General features: G+C 42.0%; 1 protein-coding gene across 1 annotated transcript in view; it reads left to right on the top strand.

The window, feature by feature from the left end:
- LOC140739458 (semaphorin-4C-like) overlaps nt 1–3,949 on the top strand; it is a 65,935-nt gene extending 61,986 nt beyond the window's left edge. Inside the window, exon 14 of the mRNA XM_073067769.1 lies at nt 2,326–3,949. Coding sequence (XP_072923870.1) covers nt 2,326–2,648 — 323 coding nt within the window. The 3' untranslated portion in view covers nt 2,649–3,949. The remainder of the gene's footprint in view (nt 1–2,325) is intronic.
- Nucleotides 3,950–21,325: the final 17,376 nt, after the last annotated feature.

The following is a 21,325-nucleotide window of genomic DNA, read 5'->3' as shown; positions in this document are numbered from 1 at the left end:
TTATTCTGTCTGCTACTTCTTTGCCCATTCTCCCAATCTGTCCAAGTTCTTCTGCAAACCCCCTGCCCCTTCAACACAAACTAAATGGTAATTGAGTATTATCCTGCTTATCCAAAAGTTCAAACACCTTTTAATTTTGAATTCCAGTTCAGACTAAATCCAGCAGATTGACATTCACACCATTTGAGCAGATTAAGAGCTACAGCAAAACATTTGGTTCCAATTGAGAAATGTTTGAAGTGAAGTAGGCTTCTAACAACTTTTTTTAAAATCTAGTTTTAAATCATCCTCAGACAGGATGAAGAGGTCAATACTCCCCAATGCCATTAGGCTTTACAATTCAACCGCCAGGACTTAAGATCTTTTTAAAAGCTATTATTAATGCTTTTTGAGATAGTGATTTAGATGCATATCATATTTTTTACTGAGTTAAGTATTGTATGTAATTAGTTTTGCTACAACAAGTGTATGGGACATTGGAAAAAAAGTTGAATTTCCCCATGGGGATGAATAAAGTATCTATCTATCTATCTATCTATCTATCTATCTATCTATCTATCTAAAGCCATTCCCTACTGTTGTATAGTGCAACAAATGTTCAGATTTTATCTGCAGAGCCTTGTTTCTGACTACGGTATTTTAGTAATTACTCTGACACTGGAAGAATAAGCTTGATAGCCCCTCTTCTACTTTCCACTGTTGAACTCTTCACTTTTACAGGGGTGGAGTTTGTAATTTGGGATTGTTTAAAATGTGACACAAATACCGTTGTGCACTCAGAGTGAATAGTATTCGTAATAATGTTAAGTTACATCAACAACAGCATTGGTAGTGCATTTGCACCCATGTTGAACTTGTCAATTTCACCAATTTCCACCCTGCCCTCAAATTTACTTGGTCCACTTCTGACACCTCCCTTCCCTTTCTCAATCTCCCTGTCTGTATCTCTGGGGACAGTTTATCTGCTGATGTCTCTTATAAACCTACTGTCTCTCACAGCTACCTGGACTATAGCTCTTCCCAACCTGTTACTTGTAAAAACGCCACCCTCCTTCTCTCAATTCCTCCGTCTCCGCTGCATCTGCTCTCAGGATCAAGATTTTCATTCCAGAACTAAGGAGATGTCCTCCTCCTAGAAAGAGAGGGACTTCCCTTCCTCCACCATCAACACTGCCCTCAACTGCATCGCTTCCATTTCATACACGTCTGCCCTTATCCCATCTTCCTGCTAACCCGCCAGAGATAGGGTTCCTCTTGTCCTCACCTACCACCTCATCAGCCTCCGCATCCAGCACATAATTCCCCGTAACTTCCGCCACCTCCAGTGGGAACCCACCAGCAAGCACATCTTTCGCTCACCTCCATTTTCTGCTTTCCACAGGGATCGCTCCCTATGCAACTCCCTTATCCATTTGTCCCTCCTCACTGATCTCCCTCCTGGCACTTATCCTTGCAAGGGGAACAAGTGCTACACCAGCTCCAACAACTCTTTCACTACTATTCAGAACTCCAAACAGTCCTTCCGAGTGAGGCAACACTTCACCTGTGAGTCCGTTGTGATCAACTACTGTATCCAGTGCTCCTGGTGTGGCCTCTTGCATATCGGTGAGACATGACGTAGATTGGGAGAACACTTCGCTGAGCATCTACACTCTGCCCACCAGAAAAAGTGGGATCTCCCAGTGGCCACTCATTTTAATTCCACTTCCCATTCCCATTCCCATTTTGACACGTCAGTCCATTGCTGCGACGAGGTCACGCTGAGGTTGGAGGAGCAACACCTTATATTCCGTCTGGGTAGTCTCCAACGTGATGGCATGAACATAAATTTCTCAAACTTTCAGTAATGGCCCCCCATCACCATTCCACATTCTCATTTCCCTCTATCACCTTGTCAGTTTACCTGCCCATCACCTCCCTCTGGTGCTCCTCCCACTTCCCTTTCTTCCATGCCTTCTGTCCTCTCCTGTCAGATACCCACTTCTCCAGCCCTGTATCTCTTTCACCAATCGACTTCTCAGCACTTTATTTCACTCTTCCCACCTCCTGGTTTCACCTATCACCTATTGCCAGGTATTTCTTCCTCCCCTCCCCTCACCTTCTTACTCTGACTTCTCATCTTTTTTTCTCTATTCCTGATGAAAGATCTCGGCCTGAAATGTCGACTGTTCACTCTTTTCCATAGATGCTGCCTGGCCTATTGAGCTCCTCCAGTATTTTGCTTGTGTTGCTTGGGTTTCCAGCATCTGCAGATGTTTGTTCTTAATATTTTAAATTTTTTCCCCATCTTCAAGTTTGCTTTGCTAATATTTTCATCCATTTTAGAAGCTGCAGAAGAAATTGTTCTGGTCACTGATCACCGTTCGGATGTGGTGCTCAACTGCAAGCCCTCCTCTTCAAAGGCCCACTGTGAATGGCTGACTCCCAACAAGAACATTACCATCGACTTCTATAGTTCAGGACTCCTAGTGACAGAAAATGTCCTCGGCAACTATGACTGTTATTGCCATGAAAATGGCATCCGTCAGATGGTAGCGTCCTATCATCTCATGTCCAGGCGATCACGGATGGCGTTGATAGCATTGATGTTGCCTATTGCATTGGTTGCAGTAGTTGTCTTCTTTATTTTGAACTCCAGGAGGACTTAATTTTACCTGTTCATTACAGTCCATCCAATTAACTGAACATTACCTTCTCTCTGGAGACTAGAATGACTAACCTTGATTACAAGGTTGTTTGTCACAACCGAGGAACATTCGAGCACAACTGATGGAGTCCATTTCAAGTACCTTCCTCTGCCACTATCAGGATGGTAAAATGGACATTATATCAGTACTGCCCAATCAACACTGATGGGGCAGTTGGCTGAACTTTATCAAGCCTGAAGGGTCAACTTAAACAGTCCCTCTGTAACAGGAAAATTATTCCACATGACAATTTTCTAGAAGGCTCAAATCTGTACTGTTGCTAACGCAGAATACCTCAGGGCTCCTCTGGAGTCACAGCCTAATTTGATGGCAGCAAAGCTGGTACAGTCTTTTTAGTCTGGTGAGCTGCATCCAGGTGCCTGTTCTGCAGTCAGCTGTTTGGCTGACTGTCAAACTTTAAACTTAATGGACACTGAAGTGTGAAAGTCATAGGGGCTTCTTTCTCCCTTAAACAGAGGCTGACTAGTGAGCTTCACCCAAAGGTACTTGGAAAGAATAGAATTGACCAATCTCTTTTGCAAAGATTAGATCTCACGAAAATAATGTGAATATAAAATTCTTCTTGGAAAGGAGAAACTAAGTGTCTTATTTATAAATGACCCCACGTACCTGTTGATGTAGTACGTTCTAGGATTTTTGTTTAAACAAAGCACAGAAACTTGGTACTGTTCTATCAATATGCCCTTTAAAGGAACTTTATCTAGATTTTGTGTGAACATGAGCACAACTGACACGGTTACATTGTAGTTTTTAACAGTAAAGCTGATTATAGCTATTGACTTTAAGACGATGGTTCCTTTTGTTTAGCACTGGATGAAGAGTGAGCTTTTTGATCTATGACGCTGGAGCCAACATTGGTTCCAATTCACTTCTTGATCAATTTTTTATAATTTATTTATTGTACATTAAGCTTATAACTTGAAATTTGTTGCTGTTACTTAAAAACCATATTTATTTATTGTCTGACCAAAAGCACTCCAAATTTAATTGTCATGGAAAATATATGTATACTGACAATTCCAGGTTTTGTCAAATTTGCCTGCACTTCCACGCTACATATAGAAGCAGTATCTTTTCATAAGGGAAGAAGGTATAAGATCGGTTGGTACTAATTTAACAAGTGTAGTATGTCATCAGTTTCCCTCTGTGTGCTCCTTCAGAGAAGAAACTTTCAAATGCTCTTTGCTTACCTCTGATGAGATATTGCCCGCCCGTACAGAATGAGGCACACAGAGGATAAAAGATACTGCTTTGTAAAATAAAATTTCTTTAATAAACAACTGTATATTCTTACAAGCAACCAATTATCCTGCCACATCTTTGCAAATGAATGAATAACAGAAAGATGAAAAGACATAGTGTTCGGAGTGCTAGTAAATGAATGAGAACATCGAGTATCATCTGTGATCCCACTCCGTGGGGATCGTTTGTGGGCAGGCGCCAAGAGATACTGAGCTGTGTGATTACGATAAGATGGTACACACTGGGACAGTAAGGCTGCTCAAGCCATGAGATTTACAAGTAACTTGCTGAAAGGATATGGACTCTACATAAAGATGGCTATGGCAGATACACCAGAACAGATAAACTTTACTGTATCTTGTTCGTTACAAGTGGAGAGGATCAAATGAGATTCTGGACAACGTTTCAACTGCATTTTGCATTGAGCTAAGATGTGAAAGTGTTGACCATTACCTGTTCTTCACATTCAACCTGCTAGTGATTCAGGAGTTAAGAAATTATGTGAATATAGTAGGAATTTATTCAAACAAGAACCAGTGTTCAGCTCTTATTGTAAATTACAAGCAATACTGTAATCAGTTTGAAGTTAAAGGATAGCTTTGTAAGCAGGCAACTCTGCCTACAAAGCACAGGCTGCAGGCCTGGCCTACAACCGGGCTCACCAAGAGATATGATTTGCAAAGTGACCCTGAGATGTTCTTGTGTGTGTCAGCTGTACGCAAGACAAGAAGGGTGTGTGAATTGACCTAGAGTACTGTACATCAAAGCAGGCAACCACAGCTAAGTTATTTCACAACATTCTTACCCAGTTCAAGGAGGCTTGCAGATTAGATTGACATTGTAACTTAGCACATCAAACATGGTCACAGGCACATTTGCTCCATTAATACTTGTGATATTTGTGCTCAGCTGAAGGAAGATAATATATTGAAGTACAAGACCACAGGGAAAGTACAGGAGATGTGGCCTAGATATGGCAAATATTGTGGAGAGCAGCTTAAGTGGCTGAAGAAGGAATTCCCTGTCAATAGGAAGATGTGTGCAAAATGAGGACTGGAAGATCATTTCTACAGACAGTACACGTTGAAGAGCACAGTAAACAATCATGAAATGAGCCGTGCAAAGATGAGGTCAGAGTACCAGGTTCAAACATGGTCAATTCAGAAGAAGAAACACCGTCTAAGTTAAGATGCCAGTGCAAGGGAAACTACTGACATGTCAATTTGACTCAGGAACAATGTCTAATATATCCTCTTGAAGCATGCCATCAATCTCAAGATGGTGCTGTTAAAACTAAAGTCATGTGTTATTGATGTACATCCATACGGAGAAGCTCTCTGGGAAATTTCACTGAAGGAAGTAAACAAAAGAATAAAGAGAACTATGATATGCATTTCATTACAGAAAACCAGAATGATATCACACTTGCATTTGGAAGTAATGCAGTCCAGCAGATGGGATCGTGGTGGATTAGGGAAGCTTATTTAAACCAAGCAATTTGGGCAGCTCATAGGAACCGGAATTACAAAAGGTGCTGAAAAAAAAATGAAGGCAGCTGTCGGAAGACAGTACACGACTGTAATTGAGATCTTTCACCTGAGGGTCAGAGGATCTGTCCTTAGACCAACATGTAAGAAAGCACAGTGGCACCTTACTTTCTTAGAAGTTTGAGCAGATTCTGTACGACTTCTAAAATTTTAACAAACTTCTACAGATGCATGGTACTCTCTGACTATATCATGGCCTGGTATGGAAACATCAATGCCCATGAATGGAAAAGCCTACAAAAAAGTACTGGTTAAAGCCCAGTCCATCACAGGAAAAGCCCTTGCCACAAAGGAACACATCTCCAAGGAGCACTGCCGCAGGAAAGCATCATCAAGAGCCGAGAGGTAATGTTGCAGCTATATAGGACCCTGGTCAGACCCCACTTGGAGTACTGTGCTCAGTTCTGGTCACCTCACTACAGGAAGGACATGGAAACCATAGAAAGGATGCAGAGGAGATTTACAAGGATGTTGCCTGGATTGGGGAGCATGCCTTATGAAAACAGGTTGAGTGAACTCAGCCTTTTCTCCTTGGAGCGACAGAGGATGAGCGGTGACCTGATAGAGGTGTATAAGATGATGAGAGGCATTGATCGTGTGGATAGTCAGAGGCTTTTTCCCAGGGCTGAAATGGCTAGCTGTCATGGTCCAGATTGGGTTCCCCTTAAATTTACCTTGTTTGTGTTATAATCCGGACCATTGACTCCATGTTTTCCTTTAATTCCCTGTTTTTCTGTGTCCCTTGGGCTTGGTGATTAAAGGCAATTTACTCTCGACCAAACCGACAGTTTATAAGTCTCCGGCTTCAGCCGTTCGGCGCGAGAGCATTAACAAAGTCACCGAAGCTAGTGCGAGCCAAAGTCATCTAGTCAGAGCCAACTAAGTTTCTTGCCAGAGCGAGCCAAGACTCCTCCCGAAGCAAGTGCCAGCAAGCCGCCTCCCCTTGCCTGAGCAGGTCTGGCAAGGTTAACTGCCAGGGTGAGTCAGGAGCTCACCGCTGCTTGGAGCAAACTCGTGCCCAGTTGTAGTACCGTCTATTGTTGTGTGGTCTCCGTATCTGTGTCCTGTGTTTAAAAGGGGTCCCAGCCCTGTATCCTAGAAGGGTCCTGATCCTGTGTCAAGAAGACTCTGTCCTGTGTCTAAGGAGGATTCCCGGCTCACTGTTTTATGTCCTGTGTCTGAGTCTGTCCCGTGATTAAGAAGAGTCCCAACTCCATCCTGTATCTAAGGAGGATTCCCGGCTCAGTGTTTTATGTCCTGTGTCTGAGTCTGTCCCGTGAATAAGAAGAGTCCCGGCTCCATGTGCTGTGTCTAAGGAGGAGTCCCAGCTCAGTGTTCTTTGTCCTGTGTTCAAGTATCAAGTTGTGGCTCCGAAGTTCGAGTATCAAGTCCTGGTTCCAAGGTTTGAGTATCGAGTCCTGGCTCCGAGGTCCGTGTTCCGAGTCCTGGCTCCAATCCTCAAGCTCCGAATCCTGGCTCCGATCCCCGAGCTCCAAGTCCTAGCCCAGACCCTGAGTCCTGGCCTAGTCCAGGCCTGAGTCCTTGTCCATTATGTCTATTCCCGCTTCCACTTTGCTCTCCTTGATTTCTCCCTGTTCTATCCTTGCATCACGATTCTCCTTGTAACTAGTAATAAACTCTATTTAGTTAACCCTACCAAACGTGTTTGTGTCCTGCACTTGGGTCCTCCCCCAGCACCCTTGCCCCCACACTGTGACACTAGCACCAGAGGGCATAGTTTTAAGGTACTTGGAAGTAGGTACACAGGAGATGTCAGGGGTAAGTTTTTTTACACAGAGTGGTGAGTGCGTGGAATGGGCTGCCAGAGACGGTGGTGGAGGCGGATACGATAGGGTCTTTTAAGAGACTGCTGGACAGGTACATGGAGCTCAGAAAAATAGAGGGCTATGGGTAACCCTAGTAGCTCTAATGTAAGGACATGTTCGGCACAGCTTTGTGGGCCGAAGGGCCTGTATTGTGCTGTAGGTTTTCTATGTTCTAAGGACCCCCACTATCCAGGCCATGCTCTCTTCTCCCCGATGCAATCAAGAGGCAGGTATAGGGGCCTTAGGTCCCACAGCACCAGGTTCAGGAACAGTTATTACCCTTCAACCATCAGGCTCCTGAACCAGCGTGGATAACTTCACCTAGCTCAACACTGAACTGATTCCACAACCTACGGACTCACTATCAAGGACCTTACAACGCATGTTCTCAATATTATCTAATTAATTAATTACTATTTGGGTTATTTTGTATTTTCACAGTTTGTCTTAATTTGCACATTGGCTGTTTATCAGCCTTTGTAGTTTTTAACTACAAACTGGGTTGTGTGCTCAGTCCACTGCTGTTCACTCTGCTGACCCACAACTGTGCTGCAACACACAGCTCGAACCATATCTTCAAGTTCACCGATGACACCACCGTGGTGGGTCTCTTCAGCAAGAACGATGAGTCAGCTTACAGAGAGGAGGTGCAGCGGCTAACGGACTGGTGCAGAGCCAAAGACCTGTCTCTTAATATGAACAAAACAAAAGAGATGGTTGTTGACTTCAGGAGGTCACGGAGCGACCACTCCCCACTGAACATCGACGGCTCCTTGGTAGTGATCGTAAAGAGCACCAAATTTCTTGGTGTTCATTTGACGGAGAATCTCACCTGTTTCCTCAACACCAGCTCCATAGCAAAGAAAGCCCAGTGGCGTCTCTACTTTCTGCGAAGGCTGAGGAAAGTCCATCTCCCACCCCCCATCCTTATAACATTCTACAGAGGTTGTATTGAGAGCATCCTGAGCAGCTGCATAACTGCCTGGTTTGGAAATTGCACCATTTCGGATCGCAAGACCCTGCAACGGATAGTGAGGTCAGCTGCGAAGATCATCAGGGTCTCTTTTACCGCCATTACAGACATTTACACTACGCGCTGCATCCGCAAAGCAAACAGCATTATGAAGGACCCCATGCACCCCTCATACAATCTCTTCTCCCTCCTGACGTCAGGGAAAAGGCACAGAACCATTCAGGCTCTCACGGCCAGACTATGTAACAGTTTCTTCCCCCAAGCCATCAGACTCCTCAATACTGAGCCTGGACTGACACCAACTTACTGTCCTCTACTGTGCCTATTGTCTTATTTATTGTAATGCCTGCACTGTTTTGTGCAGGGGTCACCAACCTTTTTTGCACCACAGACCAGTTTAATATTGACAATATTCTTGCGGACCGGCTGATGGGGGGTGAAGGGGGTGTTAATCATGACTGGTATATAGGTGATAAGTCAACTATACGTCACTTATAAGTGGCTAATACACTCAATTTTGTTTCTAATGAATTTAATATTAAACACACAGCGCATATTTTCCTCGCACGAGCATAGTGATAATTCAATTATAACTCACGTATAAGTCAATAGCATCATAACGTTTTAAGTAACGTTTGGATATTAAACACACAGTGCTTATTTTCCTCGTATGAACATATAAAGTCATTGCAACACACCAGTGAGAGGACAAGGTAAGGGCCGGAGGTCCCCGTACCGAGGCCACGGTGGTTGCGGTCCGGAGAGAGTGACCGACCGACGGAGGAGTGTGACGGGGTGCGTGCCTGCCCCCCTTGTAGGATCTATTGGCCGACAAAAGTTTGGCTCAAGGGATGACTTTCAGTAGATTGCAGCGAGGTAGCCTGAGCCCGAATTAGGTTGTCTGCGAATATTTTAGCACCGGGTTCCCCACGAACATTTGGTGTGCCAAACAGATTCAGAGGCAGCGCCCATCTGTCCATGCTCCAGGCCAGCAGCAACGGCACTTCTCGCCGGCCGCACAAGGTGGCCGGTTACCCGAGGCCAACCAGTGATCCCGGGCACGAGGGTATCACTGCGTTTAGGCGACTGATGACCTCGCGTGTGTTCAAGTTCAACAGTGGGCATGACGGAATGAGGAAAAGTGCAGCAGACTTATATCGTTTCATATTGACAAATCATATCATTTCCTCGCGGCCTGGTAGCACATGCTTTGCGGCCCAGTGGTTGGGGACCACTGGTTTTGTTCACTTTATGCAGTCCTGGGTAGGTCTGTAGTCTAGTGTAGTTTTTTTTTCTGTGTTGTTTTTATGTAGTTCAGTGTAGTTTTTGTACTGTTTCATGTAGCACCATGAACCTGAAAAACATTGTCTTGTTTTTACTGTGTACAGTACCAGCAGTTATGGTCGAAATGACAATAAAAAGTGACTTGACTTGATTCTGTCGTATTTCTTCTATTGTGAAAGCTCACAAGTAAATCAATCTCTGGGTGGTGTAAGATGACATATGCGTACTTTGATAATAAATTTACTTTGAGCTTTGAAGCCCACATCAGACTGATACTTGACATGGAAGATGGCAATGTTGATTTGACACACACCACATCCCAGATCATATAATATCACGACAGAAAGTGGAGTCCACAACTGGCAAAGGACCAGATCTGGAGAGAATGCTGATGGCTGAAGTCATTGTAGTAAAGTGAATATTATTTTGCATAGGAATTACATTCCTTCTGTTCTTTTTTTGTTTCTTTTTCACTATTAAAGGAGGGATGTAGCATGTAATACAGCTAAGAATTTAACGTGACCATTTGCTCTCTGTATGCTGATGATACATTTTCAGTGTAGAACATTCAAAGACACTTTATCACTCTGGAGAAGCAGCCTGCTCCATTGGGCACATACAGTTAGAGAATGCTGCTTTGCATGAGTTAAGCTCCATATATATCAATGTATCTTTCATATATACCATGTTGCTTACAAACTCATACAACCCAACATCTATATACATATTTAAATTGTCACACACCGTGCTGAGCTCCACACCTTATTGATAGATTCTTGTATTCTCCTCGCACTCTGTGGAATGAGTTATCTTGTATCATTAAAACAAATCTAGATCCATTTCCAGTTTGCTTGCTACTGAGTGCAAACATTCCTGCTGTTCAAAGGATGGCAAATTATTATCCAAATTCTACTCTGAACTCTACCTAGTGAAAAATAGTTAGCCCTTCAAAGTGAGAGTTTGCTTTATACTTTGCTCTGTAACTTCGCCCCCTGTGGTAGCCCCTACAGAGGACTCTACTATAGACACCTGCTCAATAATTCCCCACCACTGCAGCACTGTAAATCATAAACACAAGGGATTCTGCAGATGCTGGAATCACACAAAGTGCTGGAGGAACTCATTAAGTCAGGCAGCATCTGTGGAAAGGAGTAACAGTCTCGGCCCGAAACGCCAGCTGTATTCTCCTGTCCGTGGATGCTGCCTGATTTGCTGTGTTCCTCCAGCCGTCTATGTCTGTCACTGTGGTGCAGTGTTTGTTTTGCCCCACAGAGAAGGGAAAACACGCACATTTCCTCCTGGCAGGCAAACAGAAAAACTGCAAGTCCCTAAGTTCAAATATGCTCTTCATACATTATTAATATCAGGAGAGGCAAATGCTTTGGCGATGTTACGTACTTGTGCAACTACACCGCTTGTGGGAATATCATCTCCCCATTGACAGCAATGCAACTCCATACAGCCCTAGGCTTGATGACATCACTTTATCTTTTGCAATCCCTTCGGCACCCAACCCATGCATGTAGTGTTCCTTGCCTTCTTGGGAGGCTCTGCACTTGTTCATTTGCCCAGCTTTGACATTCCCCTCCAAATGGACAGTCCTCAACTGGGGAATAGCATTGCCTTCCATACTGATCACTGCACCAACTCCCATGGAGAAAGCAACCAACAAAACATTCCTTTGATGAAAGCAGGCAGCACTCATGTTCTTAAAGGTACACCCACATTCACATACTCCACAGTTTTTCAAATTGATTTCATAACTCACCTTTTCCATAGGAGGAATTCAGTTGCACAATCTCCTGTTCAGCAATTAAGTAAACAACAGGAAGCCTCTGATAAAACAGAACCCCTGCCAACATGAACTTCCAGAAGGGTACCTCTTTCTATCTCAGAATTCTCCACAACAGTCAGATCAAAATTCAACCGGTGAAACAACAGTTATTTTATTTAACATAATACAGGAATATAAATAGTGCAAAGCTGAGCTTTTGCAGTGATTTCTGAACTCAGCACCATGCGTCAAATACAAAACTGCTCTCCATTTCAAGATAACCTGCTCCCTGAAAATGAATGTTAATGTCTTGTATTATGAAACATGTCAGGTATTCAAAGGAGCACACACTTTTTTTTTAAATAGCTTTAGACTATAACCAATTCTTATGACAGTGTTCAGATGTATAATTCTAATTTTTAAGATATATCCAGAAATTAAGACAATTAATGAAAACTGCATTTCCCCCTCAGGATTCTACTAGGACTCTTCATCATATGTGTCAGATGTCTGCGACTGAAAATTGTTTATTTCATTTAATAGGTTTGCCTGCCACCTGGCATACATCCACATACTTTGACAGGAATCAGATGATGCAAACTTAGGACTTGCAAAGTTATGATTGTTTCTGTCTGGCCCTCGGGTGGATTATTACTTAGATGACAAAGTGAATTATTTCCAATTTGCAACAAGCAGCCAATAATAATTAACGTTAACCTGCTCCGACTGATGCCTTTGGCAGTGAATTCAGAGAAAAAAGAAAAGCACATTTGAATATCTACCAATGCCCAACAATTCCAAACATTTGAATAACTTTCACTTGCAATGGCTTGTCTTTGCTAGTGGGTGGTGCACTTTAATCAAAAATTACTAATCGAGATCTTTACAAGTAAAGTAATTTAACATGTCTGAACATTATTTTTTAGTTTTCACCAAACTCGTTATAGCTAGTTACAGTGGGCTCAGCTCCCACACATGGCAGATGGTTACAGCATTTGTGTTCCATTAAGTGAATTTAAATTGCCCATAGCTATGTCCTTGTGATAAACTAGTGTGTGTTTACCAAAGAAAGTTAAATTCAAAGATAAATAACAGGATCAGAAAATGTCTATAAATTCTGAATCTTGTGCCATAAGCAAACAGACAATGGGACCAAAGGATGAGTTAAAATAAGCACAAATGTCCTCAGTCTGCACCAGAAGCTCATTCTGAGCCCATTGCAACCAGATCAGCTTCTCTGTAATTGCTCACAATACTCATTTCTATTGTGACTCCGGCCTCCATCCCAGAACCATTAGATGCCCAATCTCAGCACTTTATCAAACCAACATTCATCAGACTCACCAATTTAACTCACCAATATTACGCACTTGAGCTGTTATTATCTGAAGTTTTGTCTTTGTGCAATGACTTAAAACAAGGTTTTTCCACTTAAATGATCATTAGAATTGCCTTCATTTACTGTCAATCTTTAATGACCTCCTCACCCACATTTTCTGCTTCCTTCTCCAGTTACAAAAACCCACAACATCCGGCTGATCTATCTTCCAGTAATGCCTAGCATCTGTTTTCCCCCTTTTGAAATAGTTATAATGAAACATTTTATGAATTTTGGCTCCTATAGGGTCTAGAAATCAAAATCCAAAATCTTCAAAAGCCTCTATTTGAATATTGGATTCCTAGGCAAAAAGGTGGTGTCTATGGATAAATACCTGGAGACTCAGGGTGATAGGACAGTGAAAGGGCATTTGGCACACTGGCCTTCATTGGTCGGGACATTAACTATGAGAGTTGGGATGTTAGTTACAGTTGTACAAGATATTGGTGAGGCCTAGAATACTGCATACACTTTTGGTCTTCCTATATTAGGAAAGACATCATTAAGCTGGAAAGAGCTTGAAGAAGATCTACAAGGACTTAAGCACCTAAGGTATAGGGAGAGGCTGGTCAGGCTAGGGCTTTCTATAGTTGTACAAAATCATGAGGAACATATGTAGGGTGAAAGCACACAAGGGAAATGGGATGAAAAACTAGAGCACATAGGTTTAAAGTGAGAGGATAAAGATTGATGGGAGAGGGGGCATCCTTTTCACACAGAGGGTGGGGTGTATATAACTGCGTTGCCAGAGGAAGTGTTTGAAGCACTCAGACTTATTGCATAGAGCAGGGGGCCCAGCCTGGGACCCACAGACCCCTCAGTTAACGGTAAGACTCCATGGCATCAGGAAGGGCTGGGAACTCCTGGTTTAGAGGCTACGGGATAAATGTGGGCAAACAGGACTAGTTTAGATGGGCATCTCGGTCAGGACAGACAAGTTGGGCTGAAGGGCTTGTTTCCATGGTATAAGACCACAAGAATTAGGCCATTCAGTCCATCGAGTCTGCTGGCCATTCCATCATGGCTGATCCTGGATCCCACTCAACCTCATACACCTTCTTTCTCGCCATACCCTTTGATGCCCTGACCAATCAGAAAACTATCAACTTTCACCTTCCACCACAGACTGTGGCAGATCATTTCAGATTCACCACCCTCTGGCAAAAAAAAATTCCTCCTTACCACAGTTCTAAAAGGTCGCCCCTCAGTTATGAGTTTGTGTCCTCTAGTTCTACATACACCTACCATACGAAACACTCTCTCCATATCCACCCTAACTAGTCCTTTCAGCATTTGGTAGGTTTCAATGAGATCCCCCCGCATTCTTCCAAGTTCCAAGGACTATAGGCCCAAAGCTGCCAAATACTCTTCATATGTTAACCCTTTCATTCCCAGAATTATCCTCATGAACCTCCTCTGGGCTCTCTCCAATGGCAACACATCCTTTCTGAGATAAGGGGCCCAAAACTGTTGATAATACTCCAGGTGTGGCCTGACCAGTGTCTATAAAGCCTCTGCATTATCTCCTTGCTTTTAAGCAACGCACACCAAATGCAGCAGGCCAGGCAACATCTATAGTAAGAAGTACAATCGACGTTTTGGGCCGAGACCCTTTGTCAGGACTAATGGGAAAAATAAATAGTAAGAGATTTGAAAGTGGGAGGGGGAGGGGGAAATCTGAAATGATGGGAGAAGACAGGAGGGGGAGGGATGAAGCTAAGAGCTGGAAAGTTGATTGGCAAAGGGATACAAGGCTAGAGAAGGGGGAGTATCATAGGATGGGAGGCCTAGGGAGAAAGAAAGGGGGAGGGGAGCACCAGAGGGAGATGGAGAGCAGGCAAGGAGTGATTGTGAGAGGGGCAGAGAGAGAAAAGAGAGAGAGAGAGAGAAAAAAAAGAAGGAAATAAATAAATAAGGGGTGGGGTAAGAAGAGGAGGGGGCATTAACACATTTTAATTCCACGTCCCATTCCCATTTTGATATGTCTATCCATGGCCTCCTCTACTGTCAAGATGAAGCCATGCTCAGGTTGGAGGAACAACACCTGATATTCCGTCTGGGTGGCCTCCAACCTGATGGCATGAGCATTGATTTCTCTAACTTCCATTAATGCCCTTCCTCCCCTTCTAACCCCATCACTTGTTTATTTATTTATTTATTCCTTTTTTTTCTATTTTCTCTCTCTCTTTTCTCTCTCTGCCCTTCTCATAATCACTCCTTGACTGATCTCCATCTCTCTCTGGTGCTCCCCTCCCCCTTTCTTTCTCTCTAGGTCTCCCATCCCATGATCCTCTCCCTTCTCCAGCTCTGTATCCCTTTTGGCAATCAACTTTCCAGCTCTTAGCTTCATCCCTTCCCCTCCTGTCTTTTCCTATCATTTCCAATCTCCCCCTCTCCCTCTCACTTTCAAATCTCTTACTATCTCTTCTTTCAGTTAGTCCTGACGAAGGGTCTCAGCCCGAAACGTCAACTGTGCTTCTTCCTATAGATGCTGCCTGACCTGCTGCATTCCACCAGCATTTAGTGTGTGCTCCTTGCTTTTAAATTCTTTTCCCATTGAAAAAAATGCCAACATTGCATTTGCCTTCTTTACCACAGACTCAACCTGTAAATTAATCTTCTGGGAGTCTTGCTTCCTTTGCTTCTTTGATGTTTAAATTTTCTCCCTATTTACATAACAGTCCGCACTGTTATTCCTTTTACCAAAATGCGTTATCATACATTTCCCATCTGCCACTTCTTTGTCCATTCTTCCAATTTGTCTAAGTCCTGCTGCAATCGCGTTGCTTCCTCAACACTACCTATCACTCCATCTATCCTCATATCATTTGTAAAATTTGCCTCAAAGCCATTAATTCCATTATCTAAATTATAGACAATCAATGAAAAGTAGCTGTCCCAATACTGTCCCCTGAGGGACACTGCTAGTCACTGGCAATCAACCAGAACAGGCCCCCTTTATTCCCACTCGCTGCCTCCTGCCTGTCAGGCATTCCTCTATCCATGCAAGTATCTTTCCTGTAACACCATAGGATTTTATCTTGTTAAGCAGCCTCATATGCGGCACCTAATCAAATGCCTTCTGAAAATCCAATTAAGTAAAATCCACTGCCTCTCCTTTCTCTACCCTGTTCTTCCTCGAAGAACTCTAACAGATCTGTCAGGCAAGATTTCCCTTCACAGAAACCATGCTGACTTTGACTTATTTTATCATTAGTCTCCAAGAACCCTGAAACCTCATCCTCCATTCTGAAGCTGAGCCTGCTGGCCCTAGATTCCCCCACTATAGGAAAGATTCTCTCCACATTCACACTTCCTAGGCATTTCAACATTCAATTGGATTCAATGGATTCCCCTCATCCTTCTAAATTCCAGTGTGTACAGGCCCAAAGCCATCAAATGTTCCTCATATATTAACCCTTTCATACTGGTGTCATTCTTGTGAATGTCCTCTGGATGCCAGCACATCTTTTCTTTGAATAGGGGCCCAAAACTGCTCACAATACTCAAACTGGAGTCTGACCAATACCTTATAATGCCGCAGCATTGCATCCTTGCTTTTGTATTCTACTCCTCTCAAAATGAATGCTAACGTTGCATTTGTCTTTCTTGTCACCGACTGAACTTGCAAGTTAACCTTTAGGAAATCCTGCACGATGACTCCCAGGTCCCTCGGTCCTTCTAATTTTTGAATTCTTCTCACCACCCCATTTAGAAAATAGTGCACACCTTTATTCCTTCTACCAAAGTGCATGACCATGCACTTTGCTACACTATATTCCACCTGTCACTCCTTTGCCCATTCTCCCAATCTTTCTAAGTCCGGGGTTTCCAAACTTTTTTATGCCATGGACCAATACCACTCAGTCAGGAGTCTGTGGAACCCAAGATGGGAACCTCTGGTTTAAGTCCTTCTACAGTCACCCTGCTTCCTCAACACTATCTGTCCCTCTAACTATCTTCATATCATCCACAAACTTAGCCACAAAGCCATCAATTCCTTCACCCAGATCATTGACATATAATGTGAAAAGAAGCAGTCCCAACTACTGTGAAACTCCACTAGTCAACAGCAGCCAACCAGAAAAGGCTCCCATTATTCCCAATCTTTGCCTTCTGGTAGTCAGCCAATCTTCTGTCTATGCTAACATCTTTCCTGAAATACCACAGGGTGTTAACTTTACCCTGTTAACTAGCCTCATGTGTAGCACCTCGTCAAAGGCCTTCTTAATATCCAAATAAGCAATATTCACTGACTCTACTTGTCTATCTTGCCTGTTATTTCCTCAAGAATTTATTCTAGGTAGTTTCTAGAGTAGGTTACATAGTCGGCACAACATTGTGGGCCAAAGGGCTTGCAATGTGCTGTAGATTTCTATGTTCTATGTTCTAATTCCAACAGATATGGCAGGTAAGGTTTCCCCTTCAGGAAACCTTGCTGACTTTGACCCATTTTGTCCTGTGCCTCCATATACCACAAAACTTCAGCCTTAATAATAGATGAACATCTTTTCAACCACTGAAGTCAGACTAATTGGCCTGTAATTTCCTTTCTTCTGCCTCTCTCCATTCTTAAAGAGTGGGGTGATATTTGCAATTTTCCAGTCCTCTGGAACCATTCCAGAATCTAGTGATACTTGAGAGATCATTACTAGTGCCTCCACAGTCTTTACAGCCATCTCTTTCAGAACCCTAGTGTGTAGTCCATTTTAGTCCAGGTGATTTAACTACCTTCAGACTTTTCATCCACCTTCTCCTTAGTAATAGCATCGACACTCACTTCTGCCCCCTGACACTCTTGCATTTCTGGTATTCTGTTAGTGCCTTCCACATTGAAGACTGAAGTAAAATACTTATTTAGTTCATCCTCCATTTCATTGTCCCCATTACTACCTCTCCTACGTCATTTTCCAGCAGTCTGATAACCACAGTCGTCTCTCTTTTACTCTTTATATATTTGACAAATCTTTTTTGTATCCTAATTTCTATTAGTGGCTAGCTTACCTTCATCTTTCATGTTTTCTCTCCTTATGGCTTTTTTAGTTGTTTTCTGCTAGCTTATAAAAGCTTCCTAATCCTCTACCTTCCCATTAATTTTTACAATACTATATGCCCTCTCTTTTGCTTTTTTTTTTGCTGTCTGATTTTTTTCTTGTTGGCCATATTTGCCTCATCCTCCATTTAGAATACCTCTTCATCTTTGGGATGTATTTTCCCTGTGCCTTCTGAATTGCTCCCAGGAACTCCAGCCATTCCTGTTCCACCATCATCACTACTAGAGTTCCCCTCCAATCAGCATTGGCCAGCTCCTCTCCCATGCCTCTGTAATTCACTTTCCTCCACTGTAATATTGGTACATACAATTTTAGCTGCTTCTTTTCAAACTGCAAGGTGAATTCTATCATATCATATTGCGATCACTGTCTCCTAAGGTTTCCTTTACCTTAACTTCCTAATCAAAGTTGGATCATTACATAACACCCAATCCAGAATTACTGTTCCTGCAGTGGGCCCAAATGCAAGCTGCTGTAAAAAATCGTCTTGAAAATAGTTCAAAATCCCTCTCAGCAGCTATTTGCAGAAGTTAACAAACTGAGAGCTAAATATAATGTATTGTCCATTAATAAGGCAACAAAAAGTTTGATGAGACTGAAGCAATCCTATTTTGAGCAGGGTGAAAAGGCTAGTAAACTCTTGGACTGGCGCATCAAACAGATACAAACTGAAAGGGCAATAAACTCCACACAATCAGATGAGGGGTGACAACTGTTGACCCAAAAGAAATACCGTAAACAATATCTTTTTGAGATTTTACCAAAACCTGTATAGCTCAGAATATTCAGATTCAGCTTCACAAATACAAAAGGAATTTCTCGACTTGTTAGGTTTTACAAGTCCTTGACCTCGCTGGAATTTAATTTAGAGGCTAAAGAATTGTCTGAAGCTATAACTAATATGAAGGGAGGGAAAACTCCTGGGCCCGAAGGAATTCTGATTGAAATATATAAAATCTTTAAGACCAAATTAATACTACCTTTGCTTGTTATGTATCAGGAATCATTTGACACTGAGTCCCTTCCCCCCCTCTCTTAATATGGCAGCAATTACACTACTGTTAAAACCTGGCAAACCACCGTCCCCATGTGGATCTTGTAGGCCAATCTCACTTCTGAACAATGATCTCAAAATTCTCTGTCAGGTATTAGCTAGGAGGCTGGAGACACTCTTGCCAAAAATGGTCGACCCTGACCAAAATGGATTTGTTAAGGGAAGGCTGGGCTTCCGCAACATTCGAAGAGTGCTTAATATACTTCATGAAAAATCTGGAAGCTCTCATAGTGCTATTCTGTCATTGGATGCCGAGAAAGCCTTCGACAGAGTGGAGTGGCAGTATCTATTTAAAATCTTAGGAAGATTTGGTATGGGGGAAAATTCGGAAACAGGCTAACTTAGCAGGAATAACTATAGGAGATATAGAACATCCCACAGCCCTGTACGCGGATGATGTAATTTTGTTTTGTTCCAACTTGAAACAAACATTACCTGCCTTAATTGACCTGATAAGTACTTTTGCAGGCTATAAAATAAACAACAACAAATCTGCAATATTATTCATGGATAAAGATGAGACACTCAAACCCCCACTTCAAACTCCGTTTATGGTGTCAGAACAGGGTTTTACATACCTGGGTGTTAAAATTACTCCTACTATTGATAACATTATCCCAACTAATTATAACCCTCTCACAGACTCAGTTATTCAACTTATAAACAGATGGACAAAAGTGCCCATATCTTTGACTGGACGCAGAAACGTTCTAAACATGTCGAAGTTCCTGTACCTTTACCAATCAATCCAACTTTCTCCTCCATCATCTTTCTTTTATTTATTAAAGAGAATTTTTTCTAATTTTACCTGGAATAATAGACATCCAAGACTCAGGCTTTCCCTGTTATATCTGCTGTATGATAGAGGTGGCCTACAGCTACCAAATCTTATATGGTATTTCTGGGCGGCCCAAATTAGAGCAGGAATGTTCTACTTTGTTAAGGATCACTCCCCTACTTGGGTCGCAATGGAATCCCAGTCGATCAATATCCCTCTAGAAATTTATGTGTATTCAGCAGATAAGAAAAAAAAACTGGACAAACAAACTAAAAACCCCTTCTTAAAAAATACAATATTGGTTTGGCACCAGGCTCTTGCGTATTTGGGAGAGGCATCGCAGTTATCCCAGTTTACTCCTATCTTCGGTAATGATAGCTCCAGCCCGGCAGATCAGACCCTGATTTTAAAACTTGGTCGATCCAAGGCATAGCTAAGGTGTCTGATCTTTATAATGACAATATATTTATGTCATTTGAAGAACTCAAGGCCACATATGTAATTCCAACAAAATACTTTTTTAAATACCTTCAGTTGTGAAGTTTTATTATGTCCAGGCAAGGTTACAGTTTGAAGCTCCCTCCTTTATCTACCTAGAAGACATCACTCTGAAATTATCTGAAGCTAGGGGACATGTGTCTGTATTATACAATTTATTTGCAAGTAAATGTAAGGAGTCATCAAGCAACATACTACAAGCATGGAGAGCTAATCTGCATGAGAATCTGTCAGAAAAAGAGTGGTCAGAAGCTTGTTCCTTGGTTCAAACGCAATTAGTGAACACTCATTCTAAATTACTACAATACAAATGGATAACCAGACAGTACATTACTCCAGACAGACTGCATCACTTTAACCCCAACATTCCAGACACATGCATTAAGTGTAATCACCAAAAGGGGTCTCTGTTCCATTGTATGTGGGAGTGACCCAAGATAATCTGCTTCTGTTAGTTAGTTAGTTAGTTATTTAGTAATTTATTTATTTATCTATCTATCTCTCTATCTATCTATTTATTTATTACATTTTAAGAGAATTACATAGAATGAATAGAATGTTGGAATAGTAAAAAAAAGTGAAAAAATTAATACTAGCCCTCCCCCTCCCCTTAAGCCTCCCCCCTTAAACTCTTATATAAAAAAAGAAAACAAAAGAAAGAGGGGGAAAAAAGAAGATTGCCTGGATATCGGAAGATCCCCACACGCTCCATGGAGTTCAAAATAATTTTAATTTTAATTTTCCCCAATTACTTTATAATTTTATCTACAAAGGACCTATATATTTAATCCTATCTTTTGTAGATAGGGGTGCCAAATTTTCAAAAATATATCATATTCATTTCTTAAATTATAAGTAATTTTTTCAAGTGGAATGCAGCTGTATATTTCATTATTCCAACGATCCATAGTTAAATACGAGTCTGATTTCCAAGTAACTGCAATAGCTTTTTTGGCTACTGCCAACGCAATTTTTATAAATTTTTTCTGATACTTATTCAATTTAAGTTTTGGTATTGTCCCTTCAATGTCACCTAGTAAAAATAATATTGGACTATGTGGGAGTTGTACTCCAGTAATTTGTTCCAGTAAGTCTTAAATTTATCCAAAATGGTTGAATTTTAAAACAAGACCAAGTAGAATGTAAAAAAGTACCAATTTCTTGATTACATCGAAAACATTGGGCAGATAGATTTGAATTTATTTATTT

This window comes from Hemitrygon akajei, chromosome 15 (genome assembly GCF_048418815.1).
Source record: "Hemitrygon akajei chromosome 15, sHemAka1.3, whole genome shotgun sequence".
In the NCBI taxonomy this organism is placed as follows: Eukaryota; Metazoa; Chordata; class Chondrichthyes; order Myliobatiformes; family Dasyatidae; genus Hemitrygon; species Hemitrygon akajei.
Note: the sequence above shows the minus strand (reverse complement) of the source record. Positions and strands in the feature narration are given on the sequence as shown.